The sequence below is a fragment of the Protopterus annectens genome, chromosome 8.part0, assembly GCF_019279795.1.
Source record: "Protopterus annectens isolate FY-2018-M chromosome 8.part0, PAN1.0, whole genome shotgun sequence".
NCBI lineage: Eukaryota > Metazoa > Chordata > Ceratodontiformes > Protopteridae > Protopterus > Protopterus annectens.
The window spans coordinates 1,493,419,972-1,493,438,791 of NC_056741.1; the positions used below are offsets into that span (position 1 = coordinate 1,493,419,972).

Genomic DNA, 18,820 nt, shown 5'->3' on the forward strand with positions numbered 1-18,820 from the left:
AAGTTTTCAGAATCTTGATCATATGGTCTCGACCAAATGAATTTTGAGTTTCCAAAAACTCGATGATATGATATAAATCTATATGTATACACACATACACACACACATATAATAGGGCAGTAGCATAACATAGAATATGTGTATCTGTACATATTATCTTTCTGAAACCTGGATAAAAATTAATAAATAAAATAAAGAGATTTCCAGTTATGAACTACTCTAAAACTCAGCAAATACCTACATTGGTTCAAACAATATAAAAATAGATTTACTTTAATAAAGAACTATATGGAAATTTGCTTCAAGGACTTTGCTTTTGCCTTCATGTTACTGACTGATGACTAATAATAACTGTTCAGAAATATTCATATGGAATAAATCTGCGAAGACATATAAGTAATGTAAACATAGTATTTATGATACTTAGAAATATATTAAATGAAATATTTAAATTCTATTATTGGAATCAATGTATTTTGTAGGGAATTTCGTTGGTTTTTGTTTTTAGTTGAAATTACATTTTCCATCTATGGATCTGTTTTCAGCTGTCCTTTTAAAGAATTATAATCCAAGTATAGATTCAACCCTGGGGATTATTTTTATTTATTTAAGTGTTTTTATCATAGGTCATCAAATCCCTCTTTTTCTAATGGCTGTCACAGTATAACCACTGCCACATTTTATATTGGCACCAGTCTTAAGTACATTTCTCCAAGCAGTTTTTAGTACTAAGTCCTCATACATTAAAAAGGAATTAGACTACAGTGGATCTTGGCAGGGCACTTAGCTGGAGGATGGTTTGTTCAAAGCTCCATGAGCATTATTATGCTATAGGAAATATTTTTTTCATAAATGTATTGCCTTAAAGATGCATTTTGTATAAAATGCCATCATGTCTTTATCTGGAAGGCAAAAAAAAATGTTTAAACCATTTTTTCCAGCTGTACTTTCTGGGTCTTCCAACTAAACTAGTAATTTATTATTTTGTTTTAAAAGAAACTCAGTATTCATTTCCTCTTCTCTAAGTCTTCCATCTTTCCAAACAGAAAGTTTCAATGTCTTTTACTTTTTGTCTATGGTGCAAATATTATGTCTTAATTCTTAAAATATTCTTAATATGACCTTAACAATTTATGTCTGCTGGGAGAAATATTCTTGTAGTTTATTCATTTTTATATAGAAATTCTTCCAGTTTTCAAAATAGTTCTTGGAGGGAGTAGATTTGGTGAATGGCCTTTTAAAGTGAAAATCTGACAAAGATGTTTTAGATGAGCTAATAATCAGAAAAAAGAGCCTGCCAATATAATGCAAGAAAGGCTATTGTAAAAATCTGAAGATGTGAACAATCAAGTGTATAATTTCTTAAGTCCATAGTAGCACAAACAAAAAGTCACTTCTGATATAATTTTTTTTTTATTCTAAATGACCCGCATTTTTTGTAAGTAGAAAACTTTAGAGGAGCACCGGGCACAAATGCTTAGACGGTGTCCATCTTGGATGAAATAAAGTCAGAACATTCCTCTTGACCAATGTTGTTCTTAATCTCTCTTGAACGCTATTTTCATTTTCAGAAATCAAAGGAGAAGGAGCTACAAAAAATCTTTTATTTTAATTTACAGTGTATAAGTAGATAAGCAGATGTCTGGTCAAAGCTTACACTGGAGTGTTTGTATATTCCTATAATGCTGATAATCTGTGCAACAGTCACAGTTAATTGTTCTGTGACTTCTTCATTAAATTCTCTGCAGTCCAGACTCAGCTTAACTATTGCTGCAAAATATTTTAAGCTCAGTGTTAGCATACTGCATAACTTTTTTTCTCTGATATAAGCATATCTAAAATTCAATGCCTTGACAGTATTGCTTTAAATGAACCAGTCACAAATTGACTTTTAGTATTAGTTAACTTTACAACTTCTGGAAGCTTTGAATAGTAATCAGAACACATCTGATGCAGTTTGTCTTGATACTAAAAAATATGTCCCACTCTTGAGCTGTGATCTTTCACTGAATTAATAAAATAACTTTGATTTTCTTTGATTGTCAGTTTAATAGACAGTATGGACTGCATAGTGTTAAATTGCTTAGCGTATTTGTACAGACATTGCCTACCAAAACAACCCATTACCAGCACTTTTTTGACATTTATTTATGCCCAAGTGAGACTTGTATCTTATTGACAAGATTTTGGTCTTCAAATGAATGGGTACTTAACATTTCTCCAGTTTAAAGAATTGCAATTGTATGCAACTAATTTCCTGCTTAAATGAAAGGTAATGCTGAAGTTCTTTCCTCATGGCACATTTCTGTATTGTATGATATTTTAGAGCAACTTCATTTAGCTTTTAATTTTTTCTATTCCTCTGTACACCTCTAAAAATGTTTAGCTTCTTTTCTATCAAATGTAATTGTGATTTATCTCAATTAACTTACAATTCATCTACAAGCTAACCACTTTGCTATTCTGGCATACCTGCTATATTCATTTCTTTTCCTAACTTATAACTCACCCTCACTTCACTTCTGTAAATTTAATTTGAGTGCCTTGGACAAAAACCTCCAGTTTTGATCACTTGTAAGAATCATGTTTCTTACAAGAGAACAATAAACTATTTTTGAGGAAATACTATGGTTAGCAGCCAATATTCTATCTGAGCATATCTTTTCTGCCATACAATAAAGGGTCTTGCCCCCCCCCATACCATCTACAGGTAACTAGCTCGGTTTAGTTCTGGCTTCTGATCTTTTGTAATACGATTGAATAATTCCAAGCTTTTTTTTTGTTAAACGTTTTTATTGATTTCATCAAAGAATTATATAATATTACAATAAAATATAGTAAATAATTTTGTAATTTTAAAAAATTTATTTCAATAGTAAATAATTATATGCAATACATGCCTAAAAAAGGAGATACTAAACATTTACTTAATTTAATAGACTGAATAATCCATCTCGGAAACGATCTTGAGTTGTTTCAGTTAAAGTAGGTTCATTTTGTAAGGAGACATCAACAATAAAAAACAAATACTTCTTGGAGTCTTTATAAGAGTTTTTAGGAATGTCCTGCTTTCTTTATATTGATCTCTGTCTGCTGCATCTCAAACAGATGGCAAAAAGTCTTCAGATTGTGGTGGTAAAGATTCAGTCTCTTTCTTATATGTTTTCTCACCACAGCTAAGATTCTCCATAGTGGATAATGGTGTTTTTTTTGCTTTATGATCTTCTGGAATATTGGGTAAATCTAAAATCTTGTTGAAAGATGAACTCTATGATTTTGTTCTAGTAACTATTAAAAAGGACAATCATAGAATATATCTGGCCTGTCAGCCTTACAGATCTGTCATCTCTAACATTCAATCCTCTTTTCCGTAATACGTTTGCTATTCTACTGGGTATTAAAATATCCTATGCAAGAATTTCCATGTAAAGATGAGCCAAAAGGGAATCCATGAGGTATTTCTTATAGGATTTCAATAAGGGAATTTTATTTTCTCCAGAAAAGGATAAATTTACTCCTACAGTAATATATTCTCATTAACATGGTTCATACGGTTAGAGATTATATTCCTCAGGTCAGATTTGTTTAGACAGGAAAGTATTAACTCTGGAATTTTTTTACACTGAGAATGGAATAGAGAAAAACTATCCTATTCATGTGGTCTCATACTTTGTAAAATAATCCAATTGTGAGGATATAACTTGTATTGTGATATTCATTATTCATAAATCAAAAGGTGCTTCAACAAAGTATGAGTTTAAGGGTGTGCACACTTATGCAACCAGCTTATTGTACTTTTTTATTTTTTATATTTTTCCCCTAGCAGATTTGCTTGTTTTTCAATTGAAATGTGCAGGTTATAGGTCACATTAAAGGTGGGAAAAGTTTTGAAATTATTTATTGTGGTCTAATTTTTTATATCACAAAAAATTAACATTTTAACAAAGGTGTGTACACCTTTTATATCCACTGTATTGCCCATTTTTCAGGCTTGATTTGCCCCTTCACATAACTTTCTGACTCCTACTCGTCACGTGTGATTTTTGAAGCTGCCTAGATTGTAGAAAACCACTAGACTAACAAAATTTATAACTTTAGTGCTTTAGTCCACCTCTGTGGACTTCATCAGAATAAAACAGACATAAAACACGCTTTATTTATAACATCCAATTCCTGTCTAAAAGTCTTATATGATGACACCATTCTAGTTTTATATCCAGCTTGATATGTCTAAGAGAATGTTTTGTTTTTGCATATATATATATATATATATATATATATATATATCTAGAATAACAAATAATACAGGTTATCCTATGGAAGTTTTATGTATTTATTATTTGTATACTATATGTTTATATATTTTTATGTATTTAGCTTAACTGATTTTTTTTATATAATACATTGAATTGAAAATGGTTTCAAATTATCTAATTATCCAATAGTTTTTCTTGGGTGGAGTTTGGATTAATGTAATAAATAACGTGTGTTTTATGTTTGTTTTATTCTAATGAAGTCCACAGAGGTGGACTAATGTGCTAAAGTTATACATTTAAGTTGTAAATAAAGACATGCTAGTGACCTCCTGGTGCAGACCATCTTTTTTTGTTTATTGGGATTTTTCTGTTGTTTCTGCAGACATGTCTGTAACCTCAAGGGAAATACACAACTTGCAGAACATATTGCAAATGGCATCATCCACATGGAACTGGAGGTCATTGCCAACCTTTTGGCTGACAGGTTCAGCTCCAACCTCTCTCACTGCCCCCCAGTAATCCAAAGGAAATACTGCATACCACATTTCCCCCAAACATTACTAGGGAGCAGGTCATCAATGCATTTTCCAAGGCCAGAAACACTGCATCAATGGGCCCAAATAATGTCTTGGGATGCTTACCACATGAAACATGACGTCTCTGGTTCACTTGCAGCACTTTTCATCTGAAGCTTACAGTCAGACTTTGTGTCCAAGGAATGAAAGATGGCTACAGTTATTCCCCTGCACAAAGGAGGTCCACCCACTGATTTGGGTAACTACAGACCCATAAGTCTTACCAGACTCATGTGTAAGGCCCTGGAAAGAATCATCCTGGACATGATAAATTTGAACATAGGCAACCCACAAACACTAGACTCATCACAGTTCGGCTTTGTCAAAGGAAGCTCATGCCTATTAAATCTGGTGTACATCTTTGAGAGGGTCACCAGAGTACTGGACGAGGGCAAGACTGTGCACACAGCTTCAATTTGGCCAAGGTTTTTATACATTACCCCTCTCAGGCATTACAGACAAGGTCACTGAATTAGCTATAAACCCTTTTATCACCCACTGAATAGCCAGCTGGGTCACTGATAGGAAAAAGGAGGTCAAAACAGGTGAGGCCACTTCCACCAAAAGGCTAGTCACTAGTGGAGTCACCCGGTCTCCTTTTTGGCATCTATTTCTCTGAAGTGGAAGTAAACATTGAAGGTTTATGGCTGACTAAGTTTGCAAATCATTGTAAGCTGGGAGTTATCATCACCTCCCTGCAGACACTAACATTTTTCAAGAAGGCCCATCTCTGACTAACAAATGGTGCTAAAGCCATGGTCTTAAACTCAATGCTAAAAAATGCATAACTGTACCCTATGGGAAGTCAACCATTCCAGCTAATTACAATGTTGATAATACACCCCTAAGAGCTGACCTAGTGGTCAGAGATCTGGGTATGCACAGAGACAGTAACCTTACCTTCAACAACCATGTGGCCCCAGTGTTGGGAAATCCTATTATGGTGTACAACTTATAAGTAAGGCCACAGCAGCCAGGTCCAAAGAGGTCATTACTCCAATCATAGAGTACAATGCTCCCTTTTGTATGTGCATAGCCAGGCAAATGCAGCAGTTAGAGTGATCTCAGAAGTTCTTTTCAAAAAAGAATACAAGGCATAACAAACCCACTATACACAAAGTGCTATAAAGCTCTTTCCCTCAACTCAGTCACCTATAGATTGCTGAGGGGTGATCTACGCCTGGTTTACAGGGCATTCACAAACCCCACACTTATGAATCTCCTGCATATTTGTATGTCAAACAGTACCAGAAATAGAATGTTTAGGGATCTACATAACTCATTGTATAGTCTGTTCCAAGTTTTATGTGGGAAGATGAATAGGAGACTCCGGGAACGTATTAGAGATCACACCTATTGTCTTCAAAGGGGACTGGACTATAGTGCATTAGCCAAGCATACGTTTCCTGCAGGTGATGATCATATTTTTCAGTTCCAAGTCCTACATGTTCTTAATGTTGGTGTTAGGTTGGGGGACATTATGCATGCCATGTACTGATATGACCAAAATGAAATGGATTTTAAGACATGGTGCACATATGGGGTCTGGTCTGAATGATGCAGTATCCATCAAACCAGCTTTGAAAGCTCGTAGGTTGGTGAAGAAATAAATTACATTAGTGTTGTTCAATTTGCATATATTTTTGTTTATGTTTTTAATATATATATATATATATATATATATATATATATATATATATATATATATATATATATATATATATACTTTTACATATATTTTTTATATGTATGTGTTCTAATATATGTTTTGTATAGGCTAGTTAATTATTCAAGAACCGCAATAGTGACGTAATGGGTTCTGTTATTTTTGCTCCATGATTGGTTGTTTTGAAATTGAATAATGTATTCAAATGTGTGAATAATTGGAGTACGTTGTCTGATGAAGCACTTAGAGTGTGAAAGCGCTTACCGTTCATTAAAGATTTGTGTGTGTGTGTGTGTGTGTGTGTGTGTGTGTGTGTGTGTGTGTGTGTGTGTGTGTGTGTGTGCTTTTATAGTTCCTGTGGTTGGCCACAACTTCTTCAAAACAGGATGCAAACTGCAGAACTGCAGCAGTTACCAAATTTAAATGCAGCTGTTAAAGGGCTACATGAGTGGACACTGAATATGATATCAGTAAGTATAACACCACACACACACCTCTACAGATATGAAGTGTGGTGGTGCTATATATCATTAAGGTGGAACTTGCAGCATTTATAACAGGTTGTACTCCACAAGGAAACCTCCAGTGGAGCACCCCTCCTATAAAATATTGTGGACACAGACACATCTCCTGTCTTGATGCCACTCAACAGCAACAAGCCTTGTATTTGTATGGCTGGAAGGTAGCATTTCCAACCATCTTTATTTCTTTCTCCTTATTAATAAAATATTTGCCCATTCTTATGGCTCCTTAGTACCTTTATGCCCACGGTAACAATCAGCTCCCTGTCAGTGATTTGACCTGTGGCCATCCCCTCAATTCTGTGTGTGTGAGTTGGATCATAAATGTAAAGCGATTAGAATACAGCTGAAGACAGCAAACATGTTCCTGGAAATAAGCTACTTTATTACTTCAAATGTGACAGGCTTAGATGCATTCATCTAAATACAAAATGAATAAGAATAATCCTAGAGAAGTAAAAGCTGTAGATGTGCATTGCCGTAATATGGGCAATGCCAGCAGCTTAGCTTATCCCAAACATAGTATGTCAGACATAATGAGAAGCAGTGAAAATAGAATTAGATATTTGCAGTAGTTACAATGGTCTGCAAAGAATTTATCAGTGTAGGAGCTAATATAAACTAGATACTATGGCATAAAGTGAAAGGTTCCACATGACTGTGGATATCAGGATTGTGAAATCCCTCAAATTCAAAAAAAAAATAAATAAAAAATAACCTAAACATTTCCACGAATGAGGATGCAGTCAATGCAAACAGTTTCCCAACATAATCACCTTCAATGTTATTGCATCTTGGTGCTGGGGAATTTTACCTATGGCATCCTTATTCACAAAGGGTACTTTTCTCATTTGGTAATATGATGACAGAGGCCACAGCAGCCAGTCTATACTACTGCATTAAATTCGGTTAAACAGGAATATAATGCATCTAAACTGCATATTTGACCAGAAACATCTACTTCCTAGCTACAATAAATGAAGATCTATCACCCTAACAATACAGTACCCCTCAATCATTTGAGTGTGATAAAAAATATATGGCAATCTATCAAAAGCTAGATCACCAGAAAAGCACATAGATGGCAAGTGAAGAAAATGAATCATTTTTAAAATAGCATTTTTCCTGTGGTGGTAAGGCAAGTCCCCTCTCCCATACACTCTCCATACAGGTCTCTCTCCCATACATTCTCCATACAGGTGCCTCTCCCATACACTCTCCATACAGGTGTCTCTCCCATACACTCTCCATACAGGTGCCTCTCACTCTTAATACCCCACACTTAGTACAGTCAACCCATGGTTGCTTCATCCTGGGCAAGAGCAAACTCCAGCTGCTGTGACATCCTTCAATAAAAGTGCATTTTGCCCTAATACTATTATCCAGTCACCTGGTCATCAGTTAACTAGCAGGGCATTATGGGCAATAAACAGAAATCACCTCTTTTATTGGAAGCAGTTCCATTAGGGAAACACATTAGTGTCATGCAAAATTGACTCAGATAAATAAACAAAACAAAACAGAATTATTACATTAGTACAAGCATCCTCTCAATACCATCTCTATGTATACAAACGCTGAGTATGCATAACAGAGGGGGTAAGTAGAAATGTCCTCATCCCCATACACGTATGCAGTTGAGCTCTATATCAGATAGTTCCCGTGTTTCATCAAAGGTTGATTAAAATCACATGAAAATGTCCCATTTTGTATTCACTGAACTACATGACTTCTTATACCAGTGTAGCGTAACCGGAATTGTATCACATTTGTGTAGATAATGAAACAGCTGTCATGGCAGGATTCAGACGCAAGCACACTTGGCAAATGAAAATACAGCCGTGACTAACTTTAGTCTGAGACTTTCAGGTGTAGATATCCTTAACCGCAATAACCAAATCAATATTTGAATCAAATGTAGTTGATCCTACTGGTATTCTCATTCATACAAGTCTTGAGATAGATATGTCTCCCAGACTCTTCTCTGGAATAAACTCCCAATTCACATTAAACAGAGCTCTTCAATGACCCTATTTAAGGGCAACCTAGAAAACTGGATGGAAGACTGTAAATTCACCCCGGCAGTGGCACCTGTGTCCCTCACAGACAGGAGCAGCTGGTGCTGATGATAGATTCAGTCTGCAGACAATCAAACCATCTAACAATGGTCAATTAGAGAATCATCTAACAATGGTCATTTAGGGAACATGGGTATCACATGGCTAGGCTTTTAAAGACCCTATGGCCATTATCCTAGTAACCTCCTATGAACCAAAAATGAGATTAATTGGTGACCTGCTCACCCACCATCTGCAAAAATGGTACTTACGTATTATCCCAACCACATTCCAAACAGCTGGATAATAAGCAACTGCCGATAGCAGCTTAGTAACTGTATATTCGAAATACTGACAATTCCTGTATACTTTTAGGCTTTCTCCACACTTCTTGTCTAGCAGGTTGAGTTCCGTTAAATCAGGATCCAAATTGTTCAAAGTGGGGGGTGGGACACAAGGCAGTCTTTGATCCTGTGCTGCTTGCAGGAAAAGTCTCCCAAGCCCATGCGTGTACTCCAAAAATAACCGTTCACTACGAATGAATGAACCAGACTTGAAAAGTATTAAACCATCTCAGGGTAATGTTGCAACGTAAATACGCATTGTTTGGAACCATCAGCAAGGACCGCTATTGTACAAAAGAAGGAAATGGCAACCACTGAAAATTAAGGATCTAGATATGGGAAGGGGTGTCCCTTACACCGCCAACAGTTGCAGAAGTTGTCAAAAGAACATATACAGACCATCATGTAGGTTTGGCTGTCATTTTTTTATTTCTGAATAGACCAAACGTTGTAGAGTGACAACATTCTGCATAATAAATACTGACCTTTTGTTTCTGCTTGCCTAATGATGTAGATATAGCTCGTAATGAATTAAAATGCTTAATTCAGACATTTCACAGAATTTAGATATGACTGATAAAAACATTCAACCGTAACCTTAATTCCACGGCGATGTGATGCTATTCTATGCCATAAACCACTTCTGTCTGAACAGTTTTCTGGCATTTCCAGTTATTATTTTCTGCCTTTGTTTCTGCTAAGGTGGCTTTCGAATGCGGTTGCAATAATACGTAAGTACATTTAAAATACACAGTTATGAGTCAAGGAAAATAGGACACTGTGCAGAGACAAGCAGCAAATATAAACCACAAGCCAACTACAAAAACTAATACCACTAAATTTCATGACCAACAGTTCCTGTCAGCAGTCCATGAAGCAGAGAAGGTGACTAATGTTTGTATCATAATCTAGGGAGCTGACGAATCAGAAATTCAAAATTGAGCTACGGAAGTCCCAGTCAGAGCTGCCATATATCTGTTATATGGAGAGAATGAAAAAGTTAGCTTCTTACAGTCCGTTAAACTTGTGCTAGTCTTGTAGCAATCTGCTTCCTAAGCCACCTACACAATGGTGCAGATATGATCCAGGGTAAATAAAGGGGCACTGAGCAAATGATGATGGTAAGTGCTGTAACAATTCAACCTGACAAACTGCTATGGCTGAAATCCATGTCTCCACAACTCCTCCCAGTAGGCAACACAGGCTGAGGTATACTACAGCAGTGAAGCAACCTCTCTTAGAAGCAATGAGAGTTTGTGAATATTCATACTCCATTACAATGAGCTACAGCAAATGAGGAACTCAAAATGGAAGCCATCTCTGTGGCATAGATGGAACAATCCCTGACTATGATACAGGCAACCCAAGTTTTATTAGAGGCTCATGTGTCTGTAGGAGCAGGAGGGAGGATGGAAGTGAGTGGCCACTGTTGGCTTCCCCTATCCTGGGAAGTGGGAGTTGGCTCTGACATCTACTGGGAGCGCTAGATATCACACCCAGTGGAATCCGAGTTTACAGAGCCCATGTTGTCTGAGTGCATTCACACTCATAAACAAAGGAAAACTTAGTATGCAGAGACATACTTCTGCTCAAGAGACAGAAGAGCTCCTGAGGGGAGGAGGGGGGAAGGGGTGCTCCCAGGGGAGAGGATAGGGTGCCACACAGGACAAGCAGACTGACCTGTTCCCTACCAGGTGACTCCTACCATGGAAGAAAAAGCCAGTTAGGATCAAAAGGCAGGAACAAATGGGCTATAGGATCTCACTATCCTAATTATGCCTGGTTCATGTCCCCCTGTAATGAATGGGCCGAATGGCTGTAGGTATAGAATTCATCAGGCAAAGTCCTACAAAAAGAAAAAAAATGGGGCAATGGAAACCCTTAGTGGTTTTATATACATTCATGCAGTCTGTGGGAAAAGTACATTTGGTATGACTTGATAATTCTCTTCAAATATCTTTCAAGTGATTTTTTAGTATGGTGATGCAGCCATAACTTAAACTGAGATTCTGCAGTAAGGGACATTAAACTTTCAGTTATTTGTGACTGGAACATAGAAGCACCACACAAACACAGGTTCCTATTATATCATCGAAAAAAACAGTTAATTGAATAGCATTTTGTCGGATATGACATTTGAACAGTTCTTATTGAGATTGCATTACAGTAGGGATCAAGAAGTTTGCGATCTTGGAACAGATATATATATAATTAGTGGGGGTGTGTGGGGGTTCGATGAACATCATTTCTGATGAAATGCCGTTAGTTGATGTGACAGTTTGATGTTGTAATATAGACCCCAGGAACATACATATTGTATACTTGAGCTTTTTTCTCTATGACTATGAAAGTCCATGAAAAAAAAACGGCTTTTTGGAATCAGAGCTGACCCAATGCATTTTTAAAATAGCAGCATGCTGGAGATACCTGTGGCAAGCAGCAAGAATCCAGTCAGATAATGCTTCTCTAAACAATATTCACTGATCTTTATAGAAGTGTTGGCAAGATAAGGCAGCACTCTATAAAAAATAATTAAAAATGTTCCCTAGATATAAAATATCTTACCATTGTTTATTTTTTGGGATGAAGTTTACGAGTTGTTAGTGCCGAGGATTGACCAATGTGGGCAAGTATAAGGCGTGGGTGGGCTGGTCAAAGGATGCTCTAGTAATGTTAGGCTCTCCACAGCCACATGTCTCTGTAAATTACACATATATTTGAATGATGTGTGCTTATCTAGGTTTCTTCCACATTTATATCTGTAACAAGTATCTATGTATAATTGCAAATATCTAGCTATGTGGCGCTAGAAAGGCATACAAGAATCTCTACAGCTACAAAGACTATGTATGCAAAACTGGATTTAAGCTCATTGGCAGGACAGTTTGGGACCTTACATTGTGTCTGCAATCATATATGGGTCAGTCTCCTCTACTAACTTCAGCAAATGTAGGCTTTCACAGACGTAAAACAAGTAACCACATCATATACAGTATTTATAAATGATACACTACATATTTTCATTGCACTAATAAGGGCCACAGTTTTTATGACTTGAACAAAGCCAGCATGTCTTTATGAGTGAAGGGAAAGGATTTCTTCCATAACAGAATCATTTGGGTATACATAAACATTTATTTCACCAAACATGTTAGTGAAAGCCCACTCCTCGTAGTCTCAGTGACTGGCTGCGAAAGAACATACAGGAATCCATGAACAAAGATTTCCCAGTCCAGGATGGCATTATGTAGAGAGAGATCCTATTGCATTCATATGCCTCCACTGAAAATGGTCTTCAACCCAGTTGGACAACACAATCAACAAAAAATGAAGACAAATTACTTATCTGTAAAGAATAATACTACAAGTCTCATTGGCTGGTCTCTGCTGATTGTCATCATGGCACATTATTGGTAAAGCTCTGTTTTCACACTGCCTGCATTTGCATGCCTCCATCCTTTGACTTTTTTTTATTGGACTCTCTACCTTAATCTATGTGCCTACAACTCCCTTTTGTCTGTTCAGAACAGGTGTTGGAATGAATATACAGAAGAATGCACAACTGTAATGTTGCAATATAACATAATCAATTTAAGTTATTACAAAAGTATTACTGTTATTCATACATACTAAAAAACATATATATTACTCATTTGGCACAACCAGAAATGAGATAAAACTGGACTTCTGTGCTCCTAGTGCTGAATAAACCATAGAACAGAAGTGGTGCTCCAAATGTCTATGGGCAAACAACACATTTAATAATGAATCATTTCCATTGTATACAGAATAATATTTTGAGATAGTTTGGGAAGTAACACTTAAGGTAACATGGTTTTCATTCAATGCAAGCAAAATCAAAGTTAAAAGACAGCATTGACTGCATTTCAGTGATCCTACCACAAGGATTAGTTCACAACTTGCAGTAAAAGTACGCAAAAGCCAACAACTCGTAACTTCAGAATTAAACAACCATAATATGAAAACTTACTGAGATGTGAGGAAGTCCTAAGCCTTTCCCCCAGTTTTTCAGTTTGCATCAATGTCATTTAGCAGCCTGAGAAGTATGATCTCCAAAATAAAAAGATAATTTGTTTCTGAACTCATTTAGTAAATGTTGCTATACACAATACTACAGTGGTAATTCATGTTCTTTACTGTTAACACCCTTTAAACCCCCACTTCCACTAATCAGTTGGTTAAGTACTGCCCTTCATGACATGCTTTACTCACCAGGAAATGTTGGGTGAAACACTTATTAAAGATGTATTCACCATACAGTTAAACAGCAACTTTATTTTATCCTTAGTTTACTAGATTTCACTTTTGCCTACAGCTCTTCAACCAACTAAAGCACAACACACATGTGTATCATCCATTTTTTTCTGCAAACATACTGACATTTACAATGAATCATGTATTTCCACTTTTCCTGCTTATAAGATAACCAAGAAACCATGCCCATAGATTGCCGAACTGCACCCTTCAATGAAACGTAGAGGAACAACAAGGCCTACACTGCATTGTTTTTATGCTATGTCCAATTATCAAGTAAAATTTTTTGATGTGATAGTACATTCAGAATAAAGTATGAAAGACAACAGTAAGTGAATATTTACTTCACTCACACTGACTAGCCTTTTATAAGCAAAGTCAAATACTCGCAAAAACACAACCTGTTTTCAGGTACATCCAGGGCGCACAGGTATTTCTGGCATTATAACAAATCTGATTAAAGCCAAGAACTACTTAAAGGTACTCCCTGTAGAGATATATTTGTTGCCCAAAGTGTTCATACTTGATTCAAAGCAAATACATTCACCTGACCAAAATTACTAGGTCTTTCCTAAACAAAGGTAGTTGGAATACAAAGCTTTTGCTTGTTAAAAAGAAATATAATTAAAAAAATACACCGATATTAAGAATACTGCTCAAGGCTTCCCAATATGCAGTGCATGATAATGAGATTTAAATGAAGGTTTCTGGGTTTAAAGCTCACTGTGGGGCAAGGGGCATTTCATAATGTATTAAAGACTGCATTCATCACAGAACCCAGAGTACCTTTGTAAATTAGCTCACTAAACAACGAGGGCAACAGAGTACTGAAAAAATGTCTTTCTGTGGACATAATAATAATAATATTAACAATAATAATTAAAAAAAAAACAGGCTGTGCGCTAAGAAAAAAAAGAACAATAAGCCTGTTCATTATGTTGATATAGCAGTATGCCTTGTGGAGAAAGAAAATGAAAGGCAACTTCAAAGCCTGAATACATACACTGCCACAAAAAATGCTGCTATCCAGGAAAAAAAATGACATATTACTTTATTTTTCAGTATAAGAAAAAAAGTCTATTAAACATAGTAAGTATTCATTTTTAATTACTTTAATTTAATTATGCTATGGGACGGGAGAATAAGTAAGATGTGCGTCTGTGTGTCTATCTATCTATCTATCTATGTATCTATGTATCTATCTTTTTATCTATATTTTCAGGAAGATACAGCTGCACATATAAATATATTTTCCCCAGTCTGTGGTGGGATACTAATTTAGCAGGTGTCATTTTACAATTTGGCCAGCAGATGGCAGATGATATATTCATTTACTGCTTGAACATAGAGGAGCAGCAGGCCTGCTTAATTTAAAACATTTCACAGAGGTACTGCAGCTTTGTTTTACATAATAGCAGCATTGTGTTTTAAGCTCCTGAGTCACTAATGTTTCACAATTTTATATCTGTTCCATAATACAAGCAGCAGAACTACAGATTCTTTTTTTTAATTTAATATACTTTATCTTTTTTTAAAGGAAAACCAAACCACATTAACTCAGATAATGCCAAAGACTCGGACAAGTCCACCGGAATCTCAGTAACACTGAAAGAGAACGCTTCAGTTGTAGAAAGCATCTTAAAAGAGATCTCATCTATCCGTCAGCACCTGGAAAAACGGGATGAGTACAGGGACATTGCTAAGGAATGGCTTCAAGTGGGTTACATTTTAGATGTCCTCTTGTTCCGAGTCTATCTGGTAGCAGTGTTAGCTTACAGCATCACACTTGGTACCCTGTGGTCTGTTTGGCAGTATGCTTGAGATGACGTGATGAGCAACAGATAGAATAATGAAGATGCCCATGTTTCTGTGCAGTTGTGTATAGTCAATAAAGAGGAAACAATAAGGTTATATGATGCCCTTTTGGTGTCTGTCAACTTCAATTGGGCAAGAGAGGCTCCATTATACCATTCATCACATTTGCAGGTGGGCTAGTCATCTATACATATCAGTGTTTGATCGAGCTGATCCCAGCCAATAGGAACAATACATCAGTCAGTGCTCATGGTGGAGGGAGTTGAGTGCCTTGATGCCAGTGAAGTTGGCACTCACCATGCAAGGCTTCTGTTCATTTTTACCTTGTTGATCGCAAGGAAGCCTATATAATTCACATTTTGTAATAAAGGATTCTTCTTTATAATTTACACTGTAGTTGAGACAATTTATAAGCAGCTACAGGAGATACAGGAGCTGTAATTTGACTTGGGATTTCCATACCAGCATGATAAAGGGTACTTACGTGCAGTTTTCCATTACTGACACTTTTCAGAGTATTTCTAAGTATACACCTGGGTCTTCATTTTGTTGCCTGTATGCAAAATGTTTTCTGAGTTTTCTTTTTTTTTTCATTATGTAACTGGATCTGCTATTGTTTTAAGTGTCTTTTGAAATGGTAGATGTACAGCTGTACATTACTGATGATATAATATATATTAAGATGTATTATAAAATGATCACGTGCATCTGTGTGAATTAGGCATGATACAGAGGTACGAATATACCAGAGAGCCTGGCTGTGGCAGGATGCCATACAGTTCTGCATAATCAAGCACATTATTAGAATTAGAAAGTAGCAACAAAGCAGCAGATTAGAATTAGTCTTAAATTAATTAACATAAGAGCTCAGACTGCTTCCACTAATGAACTTTAAGCATTTCTCTTATTCATCTTTAATATAAATGAGAGAATCATTGCAATGTCATCTGCTTCTCTGTTTTAACATCCGTGTTAACCAAAGAATGTAACAATTACACATGGATAGCTCTAATAATTATTTGCAAAAACTTTGTAGCCATTTGACCTGTTTGTAAATACAATGTAAGTATTGTCTTCTTATGTAAATAAAGCACAATATTTGTCCTTTTAAGCATTTCATTACTTTGTATATATTAAGGATGCTTCCAATATGCTTAGTCTGAAAATAACCTGCAGAAAGAGTGGCAGGGAGCATGTCTCCATCCCTGATAATGACTGAATAACAGATGTAAGTCTCAGACAGTGGTGGAAGAGAAACAGTAAAAATAACTGAAGACTGGTTCTACCTTCTGGTAAAAAGACTTAGCCATCATAACTCTAACTATTAAGGAAACCTGAATGGAGTCCTATTCTGTCCTGGACATTCCAAACACCTAATTCTGGGAGGTGGGCAATCTAATGTTGCCATATTTTGAGGCAGACAAACTCTGGGTAGTATATAATAAAAAGAAAAATAATAAAACAGATAAATAAATCAAGTCAAAAGGTTTGAAGCGTCTGAGGTCTGACAGCCTGCTCCCATATCAGGCTTAACATGAGCTCTCAGATCCTAAGGTCAGCAAGCAGGGACAAAAATATATTACTTTATATGATAGTGTGGTTGATATGCAGTAAATGTCTGTAGCATCATTAATGAGGAGTGTAAGCTGTGAAAGTGTATCATAGCTAGAGATTACATTCCTTATAAACTACAGACTTTGTCAGAGGTCAGTATTTAGTGCGTATCCATAATAATAACTGACCATCTTTGTTTGTTATCTTGATTAACTAGTGCAAAATAATTTAAGTCAAGAGGAGATCCCAAAGAAGTTTGAGGATTCAAATATTATGAAAAGTTTTTTTCCTATTGCGTATTCCTTCTGGGCAAGCAATGTATTTTAGAGTTGCAATATTGAGCTATAGCTATACATGTTCAATTAAACTAAATTTCCATCATCAAGGAAAATACTCCTGTGTGGAAAAAAATACAAAACTGTAACTTGAGTTATAAGTGACTTATAAGTGACATGAATGTGACAATAGTACTGAGTGGCTGTTCTCTATCTTTGTTGGATAGTGCCTAGAGGGTAGTCTGGTGATATCAAAAGCAGAGCCTGCCAACTATAGGACATAATAATAATGCTTCACAGCACTGATCATTTTCAGGTCATACTGTGCACTATGGCTGACTCCAGGAGAAGAAATCCACTAAAGCACGCACACCCCATCATCAAGTACCCACCCTTTGTTCTTTATTTCCAGATCAACACTCAGCAAAGCTGCCTTCCTGAAGATTATGTCAGCATGTAGTTAAGTGAATAATCTTTTTGTGCTGTAGGCTTTCTTCTTCTTAAAGATATAAGGAATCAGAGTGCAGGCGGTCATTGTTCCTGACTACGCATACTGCCGTCTTAGAGTACCCCCAAAAGTTAATGTGGAAATGAAAGCATGGAGAATAACGAAAGCCTGACCATTAGGGGAACCAGAACAGAGGCATTACCTGTGATTTGGAAGCTGTTTGATCAAAAAGGTGAGCTTCAGCTTGAACTCCTGGAGGAATTCCTTAGAGTGACGTGCTCATCTGTCACTCCTAACATGCTGTGGACACCATGCTAATAAATGTACACACAAGGCCTCTACTTTCCAGGAACTTTTCAGTTTCTCTGGCTAATGATCTTGGACTTCTGAAATGAAATACAGTTAGAATGCCAGTTAACTTCGCCTTCAGCAGACTAATGAAGTGTTAATAGTTGTGTCTGGATTCAAAATAATGCTTTGTGACAATGACTAAAGGACAGCTTTTTCTTTCTTTCTAAGTTAAATTGAAGTTTGCTGGACCTTTAAAAGTAAAATAAAAACTTGTAATAGAGATGTACTGAAAGGGATTTCTGTTCTGATTAAAAATAATTTGCTTGTCATCTGTGTTTGTGAATGAACATGAAAACCTCACAATGCAAGAAATAAGAAATATTCTCAAATTGCATATGCAATTGCAGTTTACAGTGGCTGGTAGTAGGTAAGACATATATGTACTCAACAACCAGTGTTACAGTAGCCCTAACTTTACAGATCAGTGCTTATTCAATGACAATGCTCTATAGTTCTCATGATGTGACTGCAATTGATTGAAAATACAACTCTGACTCAAAACAGTAAGATTGCTTTACAAAAGGATAAGTGGTTGACACCATCTGTTTCCAAAATAATGTTTATATAAATCTAACAATATTACTACATACACATGCCAAAGAGTCTTTGGGAAAATGTGCTTGCATATAGTGAGGTGTTTTTTGACGCACAGCAAAAAGACTTGCAAGAAAGCTATCCTCCAC

At 36.2% G+C, this 18,820-nt stretch overlaps 1 protein-coding gene across 2 annotated transcripts in view; it reads left to right on the plus strand.

Moving 5' to 3' along the window:
* The window catches only part of HTR3A (5-hydroxytryptamine receptor 3A), a 233,366-nt gene extending 216,749 nt beyond the window's left edge, over positions 1–16,617 (plus strand). For both annotated transcript variants that reach the window (XM_044081074.1, XM_044081075.1), the window contains one exon: positions 15,232–16,617. In XM_044081074.1, coding sequence (XP_043937009.1) covers positions 15,232–15,515 — 284 coding nt within the window. In that variant the 3' untranslated portion in view covers positions 15,516–16,617. The remainder of the gene's footprint in view (positions 1–15,231) is intronic.
* The last annotated feature ends 2,203 nt before the right edge of the window (positions 16,618–18,820 follow it).